The sequence below is a fragment of the Aspergillus stella-maris genome, assembly GCF_047715825.1.
Source record: "Aspergillus stella-maris strain CBS 113639 unplaced genomic scaffold BDV14scaffold_4, whole genome shotgun sequence".
In the NCBI taxonomy this organism is placed as follows: Eukaryota; Fungi; Ascomycota; class Eurotiomycetes; order Eurotiales; family Aspergillaceae; genus Aspergillus; species Aspergillus stella-maris.
In genome coordinates this window covers 720,394-738,964 of record NW_027396798.1, presented here as the reverse complement: position 1 = coordinate 738,964, position 18,571 = coordinate 720,394, and the positions used below count along the sequence as shown (strand labels likewise).

At 51.4% G+C, this 18,571-nt stretch overlaps 9 protein-coding genes across 9 annotated transcripts; 5 read left to right on the top strand and 4 right to left on the bottom strand.

Annotated features, from left to right (window-relative positions):
- Positions 1–867: 867 nt before the first annotated feature.
- On the bottom strand, positions 868–1,455 carry BDV14DRAFT_87270 (uncharacterized protein). The gene has a single exon (XM_073777751.1). The coding sequence runs from the start codon at positions 1,237–1,239 to the stop codon at positions 934–936; it is 306 nt and encodes a 101-aa protein (XP_073632719.1). The 5' UTR covers positions 1,240–1,455; the 3' UTR covers positions 868–933.
- A 1,368-nt stretch (positions 1,456–2,823) lies between these two features.
- Positions 2,824–4,415, top strand: BDV14DRAFT_87219 (serine/threonine-protein kinase). Its single transcript, XM_073777749.1, has 2 exons — positions 2,824–3,601; positions 3,652–4,415. The coding sequence occupies exons 1-2, from the start codon at positions 2,968–2,970 to the stop codon at positions 4,302–4,304; spliced, it is 1,287 nt and encodes a 428-aa protein (XP_073632718.1). The 5' UTR covers positions 2,824–2,967; the 3' UTR covers positions 4,305–4,415.
- A 568-nt stretch (positions 4,416–4,983) lies between these two features.
- BDV14DRAFT_87221 (SDR family NAD(P)-dependent oxidoreductase) lies at positions 4,984–6,626 on the top strand. Its single transcript, XM_073777750.1, has 4 exons — positions 4,984–5,399; positions 5,465–5,652; positions 5,742–5,893; positions 5,967–6,626. The coding sequence occupies exons 1-4, from the start codon at positions 5,234–5,236 to the stop codon at positions 6,343–6,345; spliced, it is 885 nt and encodes a 294-aa protein (XP_073632717.1). The 5' UTR covers positions 4,984–5,233; the 3' UTR covers positions 6,346–6,626.
- Positions 6,627–6,725: 99 nt separating this feature from the next.
- On the top strand, positions 6,726–7,871 carry BDV14DRAFT_165177 (cytochrome b5-like heme/steroid binding domain-containing protein). Its single transcript, XM_073767311.1, has 4 exons — positions 6,726–6,832; positions 6,887–6,911; positions 6,999–7,236; positions 7,308–7,871. Exons 1-4 carry the CDS (start codon positions 6,823–6,825, stop codon positions 7,536–7,538), a joined length of 504 nt encoding a protein of 167 aa, XP_073632716.1. The 5' UTR covers positions 6,726–6,822; the 3' UTR covers positions 7,539–7,871.
- A 51-nt stretch (positions 7,872–7,922) lies between these two features.
- Positions 7,923–9,908, bottom strand: ish1 (double-strand break repair enhancer MSC1). The gene is made up of 4 exons (XM_073767310.1): positions 9,732–9,908; positions 9,615–9,665; positions 8,629–9,568; positions 7,923–8,580 (listed from the first exon to the last, which is right to left on the bottom strand). The coding sequence occupies exons 1-4, from the start codon at positions 9,814–9,816 to the stop codon at positions 8,094–8,096; spliced, it is 1,563 nt and encodes a 520-aa protein (XP_073632715.1). The 5' UTR covers positions 9,817–9,908; the 3' UTR covers positions 7,923–8,093.
- A 464-nt stretch (positions 9,909–10,372) lies between these two features.
- On the top strand, positions 10,373–11,896 carry BDV14DRAFT_87141 (PQ-loop repeat-containing protein). The gene is made up of 3 exons (XM_073777748.1): positions 10,373–10,699; positions 10,747–11,004; positions 11,052–11,896. Exons 1-3 carry the CDS (start codon positions 10,632–10,634, stop codon positions 11,626–11,628), a joined length of 903 nt encoding a protein of 300 aa, XP_073632714.1. The 5' UTR covers positions 10,373–10,631; the 3' UTR covers positions 11,629–11,896.
- Positions 11,867–13,097, bottom strand: BDV14DRAFT_87069 (nuclear transport factor 2 family protein). The gene is made up of 6 exons (XM_073777747.1): positions 12,953–13,097; positions 12,777–12,794; positions 12,598–12,662; positions 12,445–12,516; positions 12,210–12,311; positions 11,867–12,150 (listed from the first exon to the last, which is right to left on the bottom strand). The coding sequence occupies exons 1-6, from the start codon at positions 12,957–12,959 to the stop codon at positions 12,037–12,039; spliced, it is 378 nt and encodes a 125-aa protein (XP_073632713.1). The 5' UTR covers positions 12,960–13,097; the 3' UTR covers positions 11,867–12,036.
- A 1-nt stretch (position 13,098) lies between these two features.
- BDV14DRAFT_87068 (SWAP/Surp domain-containing protein) lies at positions 13,099–15,799 on the bottom strand. The gene has a single exon (XM_073777746.1). The coding sequence runs from the start codon at positions 15,645–15,647 to the stop codon at positions 13,269–13,271; it is 2,379 nt and encodes a 792-aa protein (XP_073632712.1). The 5' UTR covers positions 15,648–15,799; the 3' UTR covers positions 13,099–13,268.
- Positions 15,800–15,823: 24 nt separating this feature from the next.
- BDV14DRAFT_165166 (uncharacterized protein) lies at positions 15,824–17,271 on the top strand. Its single transcript, XM_073767309.1, has 2 exons — positions 15,824–16,010; positions 16,060–17,271. Exons 1-2 carry the CDS (start codon positions 15,898–15,900, stop codon positions 17,087–17,089), a joined length of 1,143 nt encoding a protein of 380 aa, XP_073632711.1. The 5' UTR covers positions 15,824–15,897; the 3' UTR covers positions 17,090–17,271.
- The last annotated feature ends 1,300 nt before the right edge of the window (positions 17,272–18,571 follow it).

Genomic DNA, 18,571 nt, shown 5'->3' with positions numbered 1-18,571 from the left:
CCATCTTCAGGATAAACTGCATTGTAGACTAGAAAGGGTAGTATGACCAAACGGTGGCAAAACCAAACATCACGGGCATCACCCGAGCCAGGGTACTACGATAGTGTGCCATGGTGTGGCCCGGAACCCACAATCCACACGGGCGGCCGGGCAGCATCGCGGCTCGCCATCGCCATCTTTACCACCCACATCCATGAACAGTGGAGGCGAATTTACCGGCCCAGTGATCCCATCGACGTATAGTCGTAGACTGATCTCTGGGCTCTGGCGCGTCGATGATCGGCGCTACTGCCTGCGTCAGCTACCCAATCATGCTATCATCGTCGTCGTCACTTTGGGGTCAGGCTTTCTTTGGAGATTTCTAGCCGCTTCGAATGTTCGATGGTGCTGATTTGTGGCTCAGATGATTACTCTCGTTCTTCTTGGTGCCTTGTTGAGCTTGAGTCGAGAACACCTTTTCGTCCCGTCCAAGGCGAATTCTATCAAAGACAGCGGCTCGGATAGATTTCTTCATGATCGAGTGTAAAGGATACAAGACAAAGACAGCGATGACGAAGCTACTTCATGGTTCGAGCATCGTCATAAAGAAACGAGGTCCTGCTTGCTGCTATCAATCAAGGGTCAATAAGGCCGAGGCTGCCGAGTACAGTACTTACCCCAGACATGACTGGTACCATGTACTGTACGCAGGAAGCAAGCAGAACAATGGACGGTACATGAGGCTGCCGCTGCCTGCTTCTGTAAGGAAGGTCACCGGCGGCTGGTCGCGGAAGTACTCCAGGAGTGTGCCTACAGAGTAGATACGGGATAGTTACGGGGCATGGTAGGTAGCACCAAAGCCGGGCAGGGTTACTGGCTGACTGCTTCAGTGCTTACTGTTCTGCTCTGGCTGCAGCCAACCTGCGGGCGCGGAGAGTGTTTGCTCGCATGACATTATTGACTGAGTCGGCCTGGTCGAATCAGGTCATCTGTATCGGTCGATCTTGGAAGCCATGAACAAAGAGTCAAGCATGGCTGGGGGCGAACAAACATCTCAACATCGAGGCTGGCATCATGGCGTGGTCTTATTCTTCGCATGCAGTTAGAAATAGTAACTCGTCCATCCTCCAGTGGCCAATGGACCTCAAAGCAGGTGTTTGCTTGCCAGTAGATGATCTCATCCGCATTCAACCATGGACGAGAAGTAAATAATGTGGGCCTCAGGCTCAGACAGCACGCACAGACCCGGCCAGGCTTCATTTCCCCCCACAACCGTCCGCAGAAAAACTGACGCCCAGCCCTGCTCAACAGCGTGGCAGGCTCAACGCCCCAGCAAATCACAGGCCCCAGTGCCTTTCCTTCGGCTCCATGCGCCGCGCCTCATTGGGTCTCGAATCCTGCCTCACTTTGTCAGAGTTCACTGGTGCTGCTTAGCACTGAGCACCCTAGCTCGCTGTATTGTACGGTAACACTGGGACTGCGACGCTCAGTGCCTCAGTGGTTGCGAGCTGCGAACTAGAGCGGTTAGTTGTGGGTTGGAGGTTCGGAGACCGTTCTATTTGCAGCAGCAGCAGCACTTGGTTGTTGTCGAAGGCAAGCAAGGGCCAGGACCACACGTTCCAGCGGTGGAGCGCACGCACTGTCGACACCTTAATCTGTTGAGATTAAGGAGGGCTCCACCGCTGGCCGTCCATGGATGTTCCAGGTCGCTTCCACATGGGGAATGCGATCGGTGGCAATATTAGTTGGGTTTTGGCGCCTGCTGGAGCCTGGACTAGACTGCTACTTGTTGAAGACTGGTTCAGGTGGTTGTTCGCCTTTGCAGCAGCCCGGTTCGAGATCTTTGTGAGGAGTGGGGAGGCAAGGCTGTGATATATACTCCGATTGATGAAGCCCAGCCGGAGCAGGGCAGCCTGCGACATGGCGCCCAGGGCACGGCAGGGCAGACAGGGCACGGCAGGTGCACCTCACTCTTGAACCTACCTCTACAATTGTAGGTTTTGTAGCTCTATAGTCTACAGTCTAGTTACACTGTCGACCGTTCTGCTCAGTAATCTACGGTACACTATCTAAAAGAAAGACGGTGTGTGGCCATGATAGTTCAGTCATGAATCATCGAGGCTGGTAAAAACAGAAACACGGGCGGAGTGTGTCAATGCAAACCAATGGGCGTGAGGGCGCCTGACTGGTGTGAGTGGGCCCGCCACACCGCCATGAGCAGATTGGGGCAGCCAGTCGTTGGGGCTCCACCGGGCCTGTGACCAGTCAGGGCGGTCCAGATGTAACTCGCAATGTCACAGCCTGTAAGACGGTAAGATACTCGTACCAACTAAGAACGAGGAACGCCTGTGGTGGCCACACTTGGCCTCGATGCTTTGCCTCCTCCCGTTGGTTTTATTACTCTGGCCCGTATCCTGCTGCCCTTTCCCTTTTCTCGCTCCCCCTTTCGCTCTGACTTTCATCATCTTACCTCCCCTCTCTCTCTCTCTCTCTTCATCCTTAACCTTCCTCTTCCTCACACCTCTCTCCGCTGTTTCGCTTCTGTTTTATACGTCTTCCTTTCTGCTCCTATACATACAACATTTTCTATCTTTCCTTTTAATATCTGGATTGCCGGTCAACAACAATAACAACAAACATCAACTCTTTGAACTTCTCAAGGACAAACATCTCAACAACCAATCAGCACCGCCCAAGTGACTGGAACCTGGCTGTGCTACAACCCTCACCTCCCAACTCCCAACACCAAACAACTCTCCTCCTCCCTGGACTCTTTGGATAGATCTGGCCGACTCGCTCCTTCCATGGCTTCTTAAAAGCGTCTAAATACGGTCCGATTTGGTGTTTGTGTCTCTTGTCTCGCCAGCTCTACTCCCAGGATATATCCCACCCCCCAGGATATTCCTCTTTAGGATATACTACCTTCCAGGATTACGGACAGGCCAATTTGTTCTCTCGCTCTCCCAAGGATAATTGAACACAACTGCCATGCTGGCCCCGCCTGTCCCCTTCATGTACCCTCCTCAACCTCACATGCTTCCTACTCCTCCCCCTTCACCCCCACTCGCCCGCTGCTATGCCCCGGAAGACCGCCTTGGACTGCTCTTAGCCAACCGGCTGGAGCTCACCAGAATCCTTGGAGTCGGCGCCTATGGCGTCGTCTACACAGCTGTTGACATTCACACCCATGTCCTCTATGCTGTCAAGGCTCTCAACAAAGCTGGGCTGGATCCCCGCCAGCTCAAGTTCCAGCAACGCGAAATCAAGCTCCACCACATGGCCAGCCAACATCCCAATGTCGTCTCCCTGATGCGCATTATGGACTCCGTCGACTGCACCTACGTGGTCATTGAATTCTGCCCTGAAGGAGACCTCTTTTCTAGCATCACCGACAAGAGCCATTTTGTCGGCAATGATCCCCTGGTCAAGCGCGTCTTCCTCCAGATCTTGGATGCCGTCCACTACTGCCACTCGCTGGGAATCTACCACAGGGACCTCAAGCCGGAGAACATCCTGGTCACCGACCATGGTTTGACTGTCAAGCTAGCCGACTTCGGCCTTGCTACAACAGACTATCTCACCTCGGATTTTGGCTGCGGATCTACATTCTACATGTCACCTGGTAACGTTGTCGCTGTACGTCATTGTTTACAACGCTAACCAGTCGAGCAGAGTGCCAGCAACCGAACCCTCGTCCGATGTCGTACTATCAGTCAGCACCGAACGACGTGTGGAGCCTGGGCGTCATTCTCGTCAACTTGACCTGCGGTCGCAACCCATGGAAGCGTGCCTCTCTTGAGGACTCGACCTTCCGTGCCTATCTCAAGGACCCATTTTTTCTCAAGTCCATCCTTCCGTTGTCGGATGAGATGGTCTGCATTCTCGGCCGCATCTTTGAAGTCGACCCATCCAAAAGGATTACCATTCCGGAGCTGCGCCAACTCATTTTGGACTGCCCTCGGTTCACACACAACCCCATGACTCCTTGGGGCTCGACCACTGGGCCACTTGTCAACTACATCCACCCCCCTCAGATTCCCGCCCCTGTCGTCGAGGACTTGAACACGCAACCATCCGCCTGCTCGTCTGACTCTTCTCAATACTCAGATGCTTTCTCTGCTGTTTCTGACGCCTCTTCTTACACTGAGAGTTTCTCAGACATTGAAAGCATGTCCTCTCTTGGATTCGACGAGGACTGCCCCAAGGACGACCTTCCGCAACAGGACTCGATGCCATGCAATGACATGTCGGAGCAGCCCATTGTTGCGGAGCCTTTCGTCGTTTGCCACCAACCCTTCACCTACAACCCCATCTCCGTCTGCTAGTTCACCTGCGGACATGATTCACGCCCAAAAAACTTCACCACTTTCGCCTTTTCTTTCTTGGACATTCTTCGACTATTCCCCCTGTACTATTTCCCCGGATCACCACTGGTTTTCCTTTTCTCTTGGACATACGATTAATATTTTTGGCCCAACCTTCGGATCTCCCGGGATTCCACTGGATCATGCCTTGGTCATGCCCAAGGAATTCCCACAGGATTGCCTCAGGACGATTGCTTTAACCAATCCTCTGGAACAGTCGTTTGGGAACCAGAAGCTGGATTTTTGTTGTAATATGTTGCACATGTTTTTCTCTCGGGTGGTTCATTGGCACTGCAGTTGCAGGTGGGATTTTTGTTATGGAGCTTGGAGTTTTGGCTTGCTTTTTTGTTTTTATCGAGAGAAAATACCCCGGAAGATGAAGCTTGCATGCACTTGAAGTGTCCTGTTATTTTGATTTTGTTTTGATGGTTGGATTATTTCAATCAGGAGTTGGACGGCTGTTGTCACGTCACCTTGGATACCCGGAGATACCTTATTCTACGGAAGGCAGGCTTCTTGTTGATACATAGTCTTGCTTGTTTCCTGTGTGGATATTTGCAAAGCGCAGCGAGCGATATAAATACGATTTCGATGTCACGATGTCACGACGTCTCAACACTGCCATTTAGAGCACGTTTGTATTTTGAACTTTGAACTCCTATTGTGTATATCTTATTTGTATATTAGATTTACTTTCACCGATTGACTCTCGGGTTGAGTCTGAGATGCTTAATGAAGTTCTCAGCCGAACGGCTCGGCTGGACCTCGACCAACTTCCAACGGGCCTCGGCAAATCCCCGCAATTTCCAGCTCATTTCAAGTAGAACTACATTTAACTGCTCAACCACTCGCACTTCCATTTCCCAACCACTTTTCTGAAAACCACCAAAATGGCTTCCCGTCTCTCCCAGATAAATGCCCACCTCAACTACCCTCGCGGCCTCCTAGCCGGCCAAGTCGCCATCATCACCGGCGCAGGCCAAGGCATCGGCGCGGAGGCAGCTCGGCTGTTTGCCAACGAGGGCGCAAAGGTCGTTGTCGCTGATATTGATGGAGGTAGACTACCCAACCTCTCTCCGATGTTGATATTGCCGCATGAAGCTTGCTGATAAATTCAACAGCCAAAGCCAACGCCGTCGTCGATGCGATCAACGCCGCAGAGGCGAACCGCGCTATCGCAGTCGTAGGCGATATCCTAGACGACAAGTACATCCAGAATCTTGTCGACAAGGCCGCTGAGTTTGGAGGTGGCAAGATTCACGTCATTGTTAATAATGCTGGGTTTACGTGGGATGGCGTTATTCACAAGGTATGTACCTTTATCGTCTTCCTGTCCTCATCTTGGAATGGAAGAATTTTGGGTATAGCTAGGGAAGGTTGCTAACCAGGACAATACAGATCACAGACAAGCAATGGGACACCATGCTAGCCGTGCACAACACAGCGCCATTCAAGCTCGTCCGCGCAGCATCAAAGTATTTTCGCGTCCAAGACGGCGAATCTCGCATTGTGATAAACATCTCGAGTACGAGCGGGTTGCATGGGAATGCGTACGTCTTCTCCCTTTCTTTCTACATATCACCCTCACCACTCAGAGCATGCTAACAAGAATAATAACTAAAGAGGCCAAGCAAACTACGCCCTCGCCAAAGCCGGCGTCGTGGGCCTAACCCGCACAATCGCGAAAGAATGGGGCCCCGCATTCGGCGTCCGCAGCAACACAATCGCCTTTGGATTCGTGCAGACGCGTCTTACGGCAGCCAAGGAGAACGGCGCATTCATTACCACGCCGGACGGGACGAAGGTTGCGCTTGGTATTCCCGGAAAGCAAGTTGCTGCTAAGGAGGGGGGAGAGGGACAGCCGAAGACTTATCCTGATATTCCGCTTGGACGGCCGGCGAGTCCGGAGGAGGCGGCGAGGAGTGTGCTTGCTGTTGCGAGTCCGTTGTTTAGTTATGTTAATGGGGAGACTATTAGGGTTACGGGGGGGAGGAATATGTAGGTCGTTTATGTTGGTATCTGATTGGAATAAACGTTTGGGAGGTCAATTATGGATATGCCACTTTTGATAGTATGTATTACCTTGGGGATGTTCAGAGCATAGCAGAGTCCATGATAAGAGTGGATTCCATCTGGGTGCTATGGGTGCTATGAGTGCTATAGCTGTTGCTTAAGGTTGAAGATTTACAGCGGTCCCGTAGGCCAAGTATTGAAATCAATTCCGAGCCAACGTATGTTCAACGGAATATACCACACCCGTTAAGTGCCGGTCTGATGTTGTTGGAAACACTTAGAACGTACATAGTAGAACAAGTCACGTGCCAGCCAATAGAGATTATTCCGTCATAGATTACCGACGGCCCCAACTGAGCTGACAGTTGCCGACGATCACCTCCAAACATCTTACTTCTTGCGTTCTTCAACCTCTCCATCGTCAATCTATACATTTGTCGAGCTATTATCGCTTCCTTCATACATCATGTCCGCAGGTCCGTTGCCCCCTTCCCAAACCAACAAGATCTACATACTAAAACCCCCAACAGACGGATTATCTCCGCAGGCAGAGGTGTGAGTACCACCCGCTCACCCCTCAATAACCAACCAACCCAACCCTCCCCAAGCAAGCAAACCTAACAACTAGATTTATATTTACAGCGCCTCAATCGCAACCCCCATAAACCTCATCCTCTTCTCCGCCTTCGTCTACCTCGTCTACCTGCAATTCCGCCCCAAACAACCCGCCGTGCTCCCCAAGGCACCCCCTGCCGTCGTCTTCCGCACCTTCACACCAAAGACTCTATTGCCATTCAACGGCGAGAATAACCAACCTGTTTACCTTGCTGTCCGGGGCCGAGTGTTCGACGTTAGTCCAGGACGGAACTTTTACGGGCCGGTACGTTGACTGACCCTCCTCCAAATACCACTCGGGAATAATCTGCTGATAATGTTATCTGTGCTATGCAGGGCGGTCCCTACGAGAACTTTGCCGGTCGCGACGCCTCGCGCGGCTTAGCGCACCAGAGTTTCGACCGGGAGATGTTGACGGAGGATTTGTCCGGGCCGCTTGATGACTTGAAGGATTTGAATGCGGACCAGTTGGAGAATTTGCAGGGGTGGGAGGAACGGTTCTCGGAGAAGTACCTTGTTGTTGGGAAGTTGGTTGCTGAGGGGGATGCTGAAGCTGGGGAGGCTTGAGCGGTTTTTTTTGGAATGATGGTTAGGTCTGGTTAGGGTACGATTGGATGGGAAAGTGGTGAGCGAGATATTTGGTGGTAAACAGGTTTTTTTTTCCGGCTGCTTGGTTCGAAGCAGAGCAGGACGGATAGAAGATGCGAGAGATGGTTGGGCTAGTTTCGGATATTTATGTTGATGGTTGCTACGCTGTGTTATTTGTAGTTTTTGTGTCGATTTACATTGAAAAAGCGAGGATCTGAAAGACCCTAATACACCTCGATTAGCTTGAATAAACACTATCTCTTAAGTTGGTCGTTATTGCAGGGCATGGAGAGTGTTCGAACTATAGTTATAAAGCCGGGATATATATCCCGACCCTAATTCCCGAGCCTACAATTACACCACCAAATTTCTCGGAAAGTCCCGTTAAAGTTCTAGCACATCATGAATTGACTACCTAGGGAATTCCCAACCAATTTAACAAAACTAAAATACATGTCGTAAAGCGTCATTCCCAATAACAAAAGAAAAGAAAAAAGGTCATTCATCATTCCTGCTGAGCCATGCTTCCACAACTTAAAGCTCAGACCTCACATCCTCAGCCTTTTCAGAGGCCTTGTTCTGCAACTTTTCTGCAGTCTCAGCGCCCTGCGCGCGGCCGCTTGCAGCGCCAATCTTCAACTGATCGAGGACCCACTGCGCAGCACCAGAGAAGTAGTTGTACAGAGCTCCCTGAGGCGTAGATGTACCGTACTTAAACCAGTGCGCGTTACGGCGAGCCGCAGCGCGGAGCTCATTGATTTGAGAGCCCTGGTAGACGGGGACGCCGTAGGTGTCGAGGTACTCCTTGAGATCAGAGTGCGACCAGGTATCGAAGGTGGCGTCCTTGGCTTGGCCCGAGTACTCCTTGGAAACTTCTTTGATGTAGTCTGTTGCGGAGGAGAATTGCTCACCGCCAGCCTTGGTGGCCTTGTCGAAGGAGTCTTGGGCTTCTTTGACGAGTTCATCGCGAGTAAGGCTAGCCTTGGTGGCGGCCTTGGAGTTGACCTTGCTGAGGTATTTCCTGTCCTTCGTTAGTATCAACCTCAGGATAGAATAAGTTAAGACGTACTTGAGGTTCTCAGTGTCCCAGGTATCAAAGGTCCAGGCAGTCCAGCCGGTAGCGGCCTTGTGCTTGTTAAGGCGAACCTTGGCGACGAGCTGATCGCGCTTGCTCTTCTGGGGAACGGGAACGCCGCGGGCGTCGAGGAAGGCCTTGAGACGAGAGTCGGACCAGGCATCAATGGCGGTGTCAAAGGCTTCCTGGGACTTGAGGTCGGCGTTGTCGGTGGCACGGGCGTATTCGTTGCCGGCACGCGAGGTAGCAGCGCCAATGTAGTCAGTAGCCGTGGAAGAAGCCTTGGAAGAAGCGGAAGAGGCCTGCTCGACGAGAGCAGCGCGGTGCTTGCGTGCCAGGGCGACGAGCTCGTTGCGCTTGGAGCCCTGGGGAACGTGGATATCATGCTCGTCCAAGAACTTCTTCAAGTCAGAGTCGGACCAAGCGTTGAACAGGGCTTCGCTGAGAGTCTCCTGAGCGGCGTTGGCAGACTGGACGACAGAGGCAGCGATGCTCTTGGCCTGAAGACTGGCGAGACGAGTGTTGCGACGAACAGCAGCAATCAGCTTATCACGGGTGCTAGGCTGAGGGGCGGGCCATCCGCGCTCGTCGAGCCAGAGCTTCAAGTCAGAGTCGGACCATTGTTCGTAGAGCCAGTTTCCGGGGTAGTGAGCAGCTTCGCCGAGCTTCTTCGCGACAGTCTCGTAGTTCTCACGAGCCGTCTTGAGGAGAGTATCACGGCGGCGAGGCTGGGGTGCGGGGACGCCATGTCGGTCGAGGAAGGCCTTTAGCTGCGAGTCTGACCATGTGTCAAAGATCCATTCCCGGGTGTTTTCCCAGTGGTTGCCAGCCTGGTCTGAGAGCTGTCCGAGCGGCTTCTGGACCTTGACGTCCCAATTCGTCTTGACCGCGTTCTCGAGGTTCCTTCGATCAGCGGGCGAAGGGAAGGGAATGTCTAAACCGTCAGTGTTACTCTCATAATATTAGAAAAGTCGGCTTACCGTGATCTGCGAGCCATCGCTCAAGCTCAGTCTCGTGCCACTTGTTGTAGACTAGAAAGTGTTAGCTGCATATACTTCAAACACAACTCATATCATCACCGTAGTCGCCCAACGCACCAGCTTTGCCAAACCAGGTGGACGCCCCCACCGCATCAGCGGTCGCAAGGGCGCACACCAGCCAGGAGGCCAAATGTAGCTTCATGCTTTGTGTTGTTCAATGAGATTGAATGATTGAATAGAGTAGTTGACCAGAAGCTGAATTTGAGATGTGAAACTAGTACCAAGTGGATGGATTGGAGGTTATAAAGAGATTGAACAGCAGAAGAGGGCTTAAAACCAGGGTCTTCAAGGTGACCACCGAGTGACGTATGAATGCATAGCTGGCGCACAACGTTTGGCGTCATAGATGGAGAGGCGTTACTGGTTCTACCAAACATGGTGCGAGAACTCTGCCAGTGGTGTCATTGTCCGACTGGCTTGGCTGGTGCGAGATCAACCATCAATCTGACAATCTTTCCTACGGCTGGATATGACCACAACCTGTTATTCTTGTCGATGCTGAAGCTATACACTCACTAGCATGATCTACGATGACGCTATCTCATTTGGCGAAAATGGCAGGCGGTGAAGGTGCGTCTTGGCATTGGCCAGCCGCGGTCCAAAGCACCTGACGAAGCTAAACCACTTTTAGCAGTGCGGAGACAACCTCCCATTCCTTCTCCAATAACTCCATCTATTGCCAACAAACGGCCTCCTTCCATCGTTTATTCTTACTTCTGATTTGTGAGCAGTCACCGGCGCCCGTTGAGGAACACCTATTGGAAAAAGCAAAACAACTGGCGAAAAAAAGTCTTTTCTTCGTGGCAGACGATGTGTTGACATTCGGTCGCTCCATCTGGTGGTCTGGTAACTGCCTCGGCCAGCTCATTGACCCGCGCTTGGTTGAGATAAGAGCTCTTATACGGGTGATCCCTGGAATCTTTGCTTAGTTACGGCTTCTATACCTCGAACTTCAAGATGGATGTTCCAAACGCGCAGTGCGACTACATGGCGTCGCCGAATATCCTGAACTTCATCTTATCCATGTATGTTCCTGGCGAATAGCTTACTTCTCCACTGCTAACCAAAACAGCCTTATCATGCTCGGAATCCTCGTCTCCTACTTCCCCCAGTTGGTTCGAATCGCTATGCTGAGAAGCTCCTTCGGGATTTCGCCATACTTTGTCTTGTTGGGAACCACGTCGGGCACATTTGCTTTGGCAAACATGGTGTCGCAGCGCCAGAGCCTGCAAGACGTTGCATGCTGCAAGGACGTCAGCGGGCTGGCATGCTTTGCAGGGCTGCTAGGGATCCTGCAGGTCGCGACCCAGTTGCTTAGCTTTTTCGCGATGTACGTTTACCAAACAAGCAAGGCTCCTTCACGCTAACATCTTCTAGACTTACTCTTTTCGTCGCCTTCTTCCCCCGCGAATCATCAACATCACCACCTCTTTCGCCAAATGAAGCAAAAGGACCTACATACCGGACCGCGCTGGTCGTAGCCGGAATATGCATCGTCCACGCAGTAATAATGCTAATCGTCACGCTGGCCGTGGGGTTCAAGCAGCCCTCCTCACTCCAATCCTGGTCGAACTTTTGCGGCGTCACGGCCGCAATCCTTGCCTCGATCCAGTACTTCCCTCAGATTTATACGACACTCAGGCTGCAATGTGTAGGCAGCTTCAGCATACCGATGATGTGCATCCAGACGCCCGGCGCCTTTGTTTGGGCAGGCAGTTTGGCCGCGAGGCTGGGTAGCAAGGGCTGGAGCACATGGGGCATTCTGATTGTTACGGCTTGTCTGCAAGGCGTTCTTCTGGTTCTGGCTGTGTTCTTTGAGTACCTTGGTCCGAACAAGGGGCATAGCCATGACTATAACAAGGATACTGCGCCGAGCCAGTCGGATGAGAGCAACGATGCCCAAGATGACGATGGGCCATATGAAGAGACGCCGCTTCTGCAGGACAGTCGTTGATTGCCCTCTAAGGGCATGTGGATTCACAATTTGCTCGCGCTGGTACTGTCCAGAATAGAGCCGCCCCATATGTATACGATTATTACTAGCGTCTGTGTTTTCAGCTATTGAGTACTTGTAAATAGTTGCGCGCCGATGTACATGTAATGCATTTAATCAAATCTGCATATAAATGTTTTCACATCTATTGATCCAAGATTTTCCAGAAATTGCAGCTTGTAATCTGCATTCCAAAAAGCCAAGCAATATCTTACAACAACGGACGTAGAGAACAGCCTACTGTTATTATGCCAGTAATAGCCGGTTGCAAAAAAGTGAATCGGCACTCCTGCAGTCTAATTCATGATATCATAAAGTCTCCGATTGAGATCACTATCTACCCTCACTAGATCACCATGGTTAAATCATCTAAGCGTTGTAGATCAGGCGGAAGACGTCGTTGAAGACAAAGTAGCTTCCGGCACCGTCGGGAAGGAGCTGGAAGGTTTGTGTGTAGTTCATGGGCTTCTGCTCATCGTCGACCTGTAGGTTTCAGGTTAATTTTTCTGCTGTAATACGTATAACTTCATCGATAAACATACCAACAGAGCACCGGTGACGAGGACGAGGATACCACCCTGAGGGTTGGAGGGCTGAGCGTCCAGAGTAGCAATTTGATGTTGAACCTTCTGGAAAGGAAGGGACTGATGTTTGGAAACGTTAGCATCCATGAGAACGTTGTTACATGGTCGACCGGGAAGAGTCTCCGCTGCGCCTAGCGCAGACAGATTTGCGGTCGACCGGCTGTAAGAAAGAATGGATGCTGGCAGGACTCACGGTGAGTTTCTCAACGATGGAAGCGGTGCCCTGAGTCGCAGAGGTCTCGAAAGTAAGCATAGACTCGTCGCGCTGTTGGAGCCCAAAGCAAATATAGTTAGCCGTCCTGTTTTCATAGTTTATCGTTTCTCTTGAATTTGGTGGATTGCGTACGTAGAGACCGGCGAGACCAGCGCGGCTACTATCGAAAGTCTGATAGTAGAAGTTGACGAATTGCTCTGTTTCAATGATGTTAGGTTCGGTTTCTGCCTCCTATTTCGTGTTTGCCTCGCGGGGTAGCGGGAAACTGGGTATGACCGATCGCAAGGGCGATCGAGGCAGGGGGGACGTACGAGCAACCTCAGTGAAGTCTGTAAGAAGAGTAGACATGTTAGCGCACGATCCTGCAGATTCTGAAGTGAAGAAATTTGCTGTTGACATTTATTATGCTGGAGGGGCTCTCTTCAGAGCCTCAAAGAGGGGCAAACAAAACATTGCTAGGGAATGCGACGGGAACAGGGAATCGTACTAGACATCTTGACGAATTGTGACCTGGAGTGGCTGGGAAAGAATAGGTTGAGAGAGAAGTTTGCGCGGATGCGAGAGTTATAAGGAGAAGCGAGAGAGTGATTGCCCGATCAACAGCCTGAAGAGAAGAAGCCTTAAGAGGAATTCCCGAGAGGGGAGGCACTGTGGGGCTGGCCTTGTTGCCTTGGGTTCAAGGCATTAGTCGGGTCTAGTACTAGGTATACAAAGCTATACTAACAAAGAACAAAGGTATTGTCTAGTCTACATAAGTTGGTTCAGATTATGCATCAATCATGATATACATATCAACAGCTACTCTATCCTTCCGAGTCGGAATCCGCAAACATATCCTCCGCTCGAGGCCGTGGTTTGCGAACCGGCCCAGTTGGTGCCTGTGAGTCTGGGGGGTTCTCAGGTGCAGGCTCTGGCTGTTTTCCGTCTTCATTTTCTTCCAGTGGTTTGCCGTCGAGGTCTTCCAGATCGCTGTCCTCCATCGGTTCTCCATCAATGTCACTCATCGGCTCACCATCCAAGTCCATTGTATCCTCCTGGTCGACTTCCATTGGTGTCGGCTTTTCAGGCGCTTTAGCTGGATGGTGAGTCGATGAGTCCTCATAAACAGCTTTCCAGCGGCTCTTGTTCTTAGAAAATGCAGCAGCTGCCAGTTCAGCCTCGGCCTTTTTTCTTTCTTCTTTCTCCTCTTCTTCTGTGAGCGGAGGCTTCTCGAAGACCTGGAAGAAATGCTCTTGACTCGACTGCGGGAATACACACCACCCTTCCCATAGATGTAATAGGGTGCCTATACTGCGCTTCCATTTCTCTGCCCTCAGCCGTCCCCAGCGCAGATCTTTCTCTAGTCGGCCGAGACGTTCAAATACTTTATGTGCCTTTAATGCTGACTCGAACAGCTGTCGATATCGCCAAGCATGTCGCACTCCGCTTGTAGCGGATGACGAGAGAATATCCGAGATTAGATAGAGACCGACAAGTTTGGCAGAAGATGTATCGAGATTCTCCTTTCCAGCTCCGTCTGCTGGAGCTGAGTTGGATTCATCCCCGTTCTGTTCCTTTCGCGCAAGACCCTTTTCCAATTCGTGGTCAGGGTTAGCACCCGAGTAAGCATAAGGTTCAATGATATTTGACACGATCATGTCCACCACTTCATCAACTCCAGCGCCTGCGTGCTTGATGGCGAATGCGGTGACCCGCGCCACATCACCTTTTCGTAGTTTTGCATGAGTCGTCGGAAGTCGGGCGAGGAGGTGAGCCAATTTCGCTTTTTTCAGTGGATTCATGTGCCCTAGCCCTTTATCGTTGGCGGTCATGTCAGAAGGGGGCGCTCCGCTTTGCTGTCGTCGGTCGTCCTCTCCATCTGACATGTCTTCATCTGAGGAGTCGTAGTCCTCCTCGGAGACGAATTCGTCTAATCGGGTAATATATTCGAACGCGAGACGTGCCTCTGGAGATACCCAGCTTGCACCACCTTCGAATATTGATGTAGATTTCTGCATTGGTCCTTTTCTCTTCAAGCTGTTCGTAACGATGTCCCAAAGCTTCCACCGGTAATATACACCACCAGGACTTCTTGCGTCCCATAGCCAGACCCATTTCTCTTCTCTCTGGATCTCCTGCCGGCTCATGAGAAGAGCCTCAAACTCGGGCCCGTAGTTCAAGAGGTTCTCCAATGTCTTGTGGATCAGTTTCAACTGCTTGAGGTCGGATGGTGCTTTCACTTCGACTTGCAAGGTAGACGTGTTTCCGCCATAAGACGCGCCATAGGAGCTCGGAGGGGCGAACCCACCCCTGTGTAGACCAGGCGGTGGCGCACGGTTTAATCGGCCACCAAGCTCTGAGGCTATTGTTTTGGCTCCAAAGGGAAGAGTGCCCGTTGTCGAGGGGCCAACAGAGATCGATGAGCCGATTGCGGCAGAGGACAAGTGCCTTGAGATGTTGAGATAATAACCCCAACCTAAATATCGGTTTTGCAAAGCGCTGACACTGCTATCAATATCCGAGGCGGCGGATTCACTGGCGAGAGTCACAATAGCTGACACTGATTTGCGTTCGGTAGCAGACTGCCCGGATGGTCGGAGGAATTTGACATTGTCCACGTTCAGGACCGTAGGAATGAGAGACTTGACCACCGATTGAGACGTCCCGGGAGGTAAAGATGCAAGGTATAATGTTGGCTTCGCCGCGACCCTTTCAGCCTCCTTTGCGTCTGCAGCAGCAGCATCCTCATCGTCCGATGCGCGAAAAGCAATCGGCGGCCTACCCGAGTTATCGAACCCCAGTGTCCCATGCGGCGAGTCTCGATTCCGGTGTAAGGGCTGAAAACCACCCTCGTGATTTCGTTTGCGCGACAGTGATGGCGGCGGAAGTCCCAGCGTCCCAGGACCGCTCATACGCGGCCCCGAGCTCGTAAAATGGCGTTTCGCAGGTCCTCCTCCAAATCCAGTGTTTCTATTTCCGAATCTATTTTGCTTTCCATCGAAGCTGGGGCGCTCGGGAGCGGCCGGTGAATCATTTTCGAAAGATTTGACAAAGTCTTCGTAGACTGCGGCGGTCTCGGCGCGTTCGCGGGCTCGTTTGGCTTCAGCTTCGGCTTTCTGGCGTTCGAATAGCGACTTCTTGGCTGGAGCAGAAAGCTTCGACGAGACGTCGGGGAACGCCTTGGATTTAGAGTCCTCCGCCATATTAGCGAGCTGCGGAGGCAGCAGGCTAATATCTCGTCGATAATGTCCTTTGGTTAGATGTTGAGCGTCAAGAGTTGAGTTGGATGAAGCAATGGTGAATGGAAACCTCAAGCTGTCTGGCGACTCGGAGCGGAGGCGGGAGATCAGCTGCAGCCTCAGGCACACTTTCCATGAACTACAGAGTAATCGCCCACACTCTTCATCTACCTATACTCTACAACTTATCGTCCAGACATAATTTCAGGAAACCATGGCTACTTCTCAAGTACAGATACTGCTTCGCTTCCTCTCTCAGGATGCCAAGGTTCCTCTAACGACAGCACTGGGCAAAGTGAACGACCTTATGAAAGCAGACCTCGCAACGTACGCATTGAAGAAGCTCTGACAAACTCAAGTACTGACTTGATTACAGCCCCGAGACTATATCCAAGGGAGATTTCAAGCTATTACAGGGGGTGTTCAAAGATGACAAAGTCGCAAAGCAAGTGTTGAACGCTGCAAAGAGAGTATCCAAAAAGCGCAGCGGCCCTACAGAAAGCAATACAGAATCACCTCAGAAAAGAACCAAAGTCTCGTCAAAGGTCGATACTACAACCCCGTTTGCGACTGAGAATTCACTGGCCCTACCGGTCTTGAGCGCCAGTGAAGAGGAGCTCTCTGATGTCGTGCTCCTCACCAATAGAGCACCCTTGGTCCTTGCTTTTGCGGTTTGTGTTTTGAAGTACACAATGCCAGAGCAACCGATATCGAGTAGACTCAGCCTTGCCCAGGCTGTGGTCAGTGCTAATAGCCGCACCAAGGCTGTGAGCCTGGGAATTGAGAGTGGGACATCCGCTGACTCGGAAGGATGGGGCGAGGGCCAGCCAACGGTCTCGGTCTTAGGCCGTAGTATTAAAGTGTTGAAGAGATGGGACTATAACCCTCGAGAGGGCCAAACAGAAGAGCCTCAGGAAGGGGTATCTACATCCGATGACGTTCTGGGCCAACGTTCTCCGCGCGACTCAGAGCCTGCGCCGCCGCTTTGGGGTATCGATACAGAAGCGTTGAAGAAAGCACAATCGACGAGCTCGAAACCAGCTGCGAATGCGGATAAGGCGCTGCCCATACATGCACCGCAGTCAGCACGTGCATATATTCTAAAGGCGTTCCTTCCATTCGACAAGGACGATACAATCGAGCCAGACTCGACGCGGAAAAAAGGTCAGACACACGTTGAGAGAACCAAAGAGACTTGTTTGGGTCAACTCCTTCGGTCCATTGACTTGGTATGCCAATCCTGGGCTTCCACTTTGAGCGCCGACGAACTAGATAGACGTGCTTGGTCGTGGTATGTTCGTGTCAGACCTTCAGTTCAGAGTGGAAGGGGAGGATGGGGAGAGAAAGGAGCCGTGGAATTATCGGAAATTCTGGATCTGAAAAGGGAGTTGTTCGATAAAGAGTAAAGCGCACGAGCATTACACCAGAATCATGCGATATCTAGCCATATCCCTTCCAGGCGAGTCTCGAGTAAACACAAGTGCAGGAAAGGTTACGTTGATATTGGGCCTCCTAATTGTGTCCATCTGTGCCTGTCAATGAGACTATGGACCGCAGGGCGAAGCTACTAGGCCAAACGTAGAGTAGTCCAATCATCCTAGGGAAGATCTCCAAAGGCCTGGTCGTAAACAGTATTGGCCATACTTTGGGCAACCGGTGTCCCCTATGACTGAAGCAGAGATCCCAGTGAGATTCGACCTTTGAAAGCACCGGGGCCCAGCCAACCCTACCAAGGCTTGCATAAACAACGTGTCCTTGACTTTTTGTCACCTCTTTTAGAAAGGACTTCCATAACAGCCAAATCGCTGACAGTTCATGCATGTAATTACGACGCCTGAAACAACACCTGCGTCCTCGAATGAGAGACCATTGTGAGTCGGGTATAATGTATGCGTCATGCGTTCAGGCCCGAGAGGGAACGAAGGGGTATATTGAGGGTAGATTTGGGTACCAGACCAGACAACGACGGGATGCCTATCTGGCGATTTAAAATCTGCGCAGTTCCTTGGATGAATGCGCTAGGTCTTACCATGAAATTTTCACGGCCGAGATGGGACGACTATATATAATCTTAAGAGAGTATCAGCAACTGCAAGATTAACTGGGTTGCTGTAGTCTTCCTGCAGAAGGAGTCGATCAAGTGACCTCATATCCCTCCTTGCAATTTGATGACGACGATGCTGAGTCTTCTGGAATGCGGAGAAGTCCTCAATATCTTCAAGGGACCATCTGTCACACCGGGGCTTTTCCGGGTTCAGGCAGATACGTAGCGCTATCTGCCGCGGACAATGCTAAGGGATTATTGCAGCCTTGCAGGGCTACAAACACAGGGTCCCTTTTTTGGGGTTCCACCACGCCCTGTTCCCATGGTTCTGCGTCCTTTTGAGTTATGTTGTAGGAATAACTTATTGTTATAACAGAGTTTCAGATGCCAATTCATGATCTAGTCATCACGCAGCATCAGTGGTCCTGATGTTGGTTGCTGAGGTTGCAGTGTTCCTAGAATCCTTGCCCCCAACACCCACTCATGATGCCAAGGACCGGCGGGGAACACTCGGTTGAACGACCAAGTTTAGTGACATGGTTCCGAGATGGCTGTCACGATGATAGGTTGCCGCTCGCTCTTCCGCATCGCTTCAAAAGTGTGCTAGTCCGATGCACCAACCGAAGACGTCCCGGGAGAAGCGTTTCGTGCGAGATTCAAGAGCTGAGAATTGAGGCGCAGCATGAATCGCTAAGAATAATCGAGGTAAGTGGAAAGCGAACGAGTCGACGACAATGACTTAGATCGGCAAGTAGTAAAAGCCGCCATGCTAATAGATCTGCGGCAATGGAGGAGATAACCAGACTTTCTTCAAGAATTAAACTGTTCCACTAAACAACGGAGT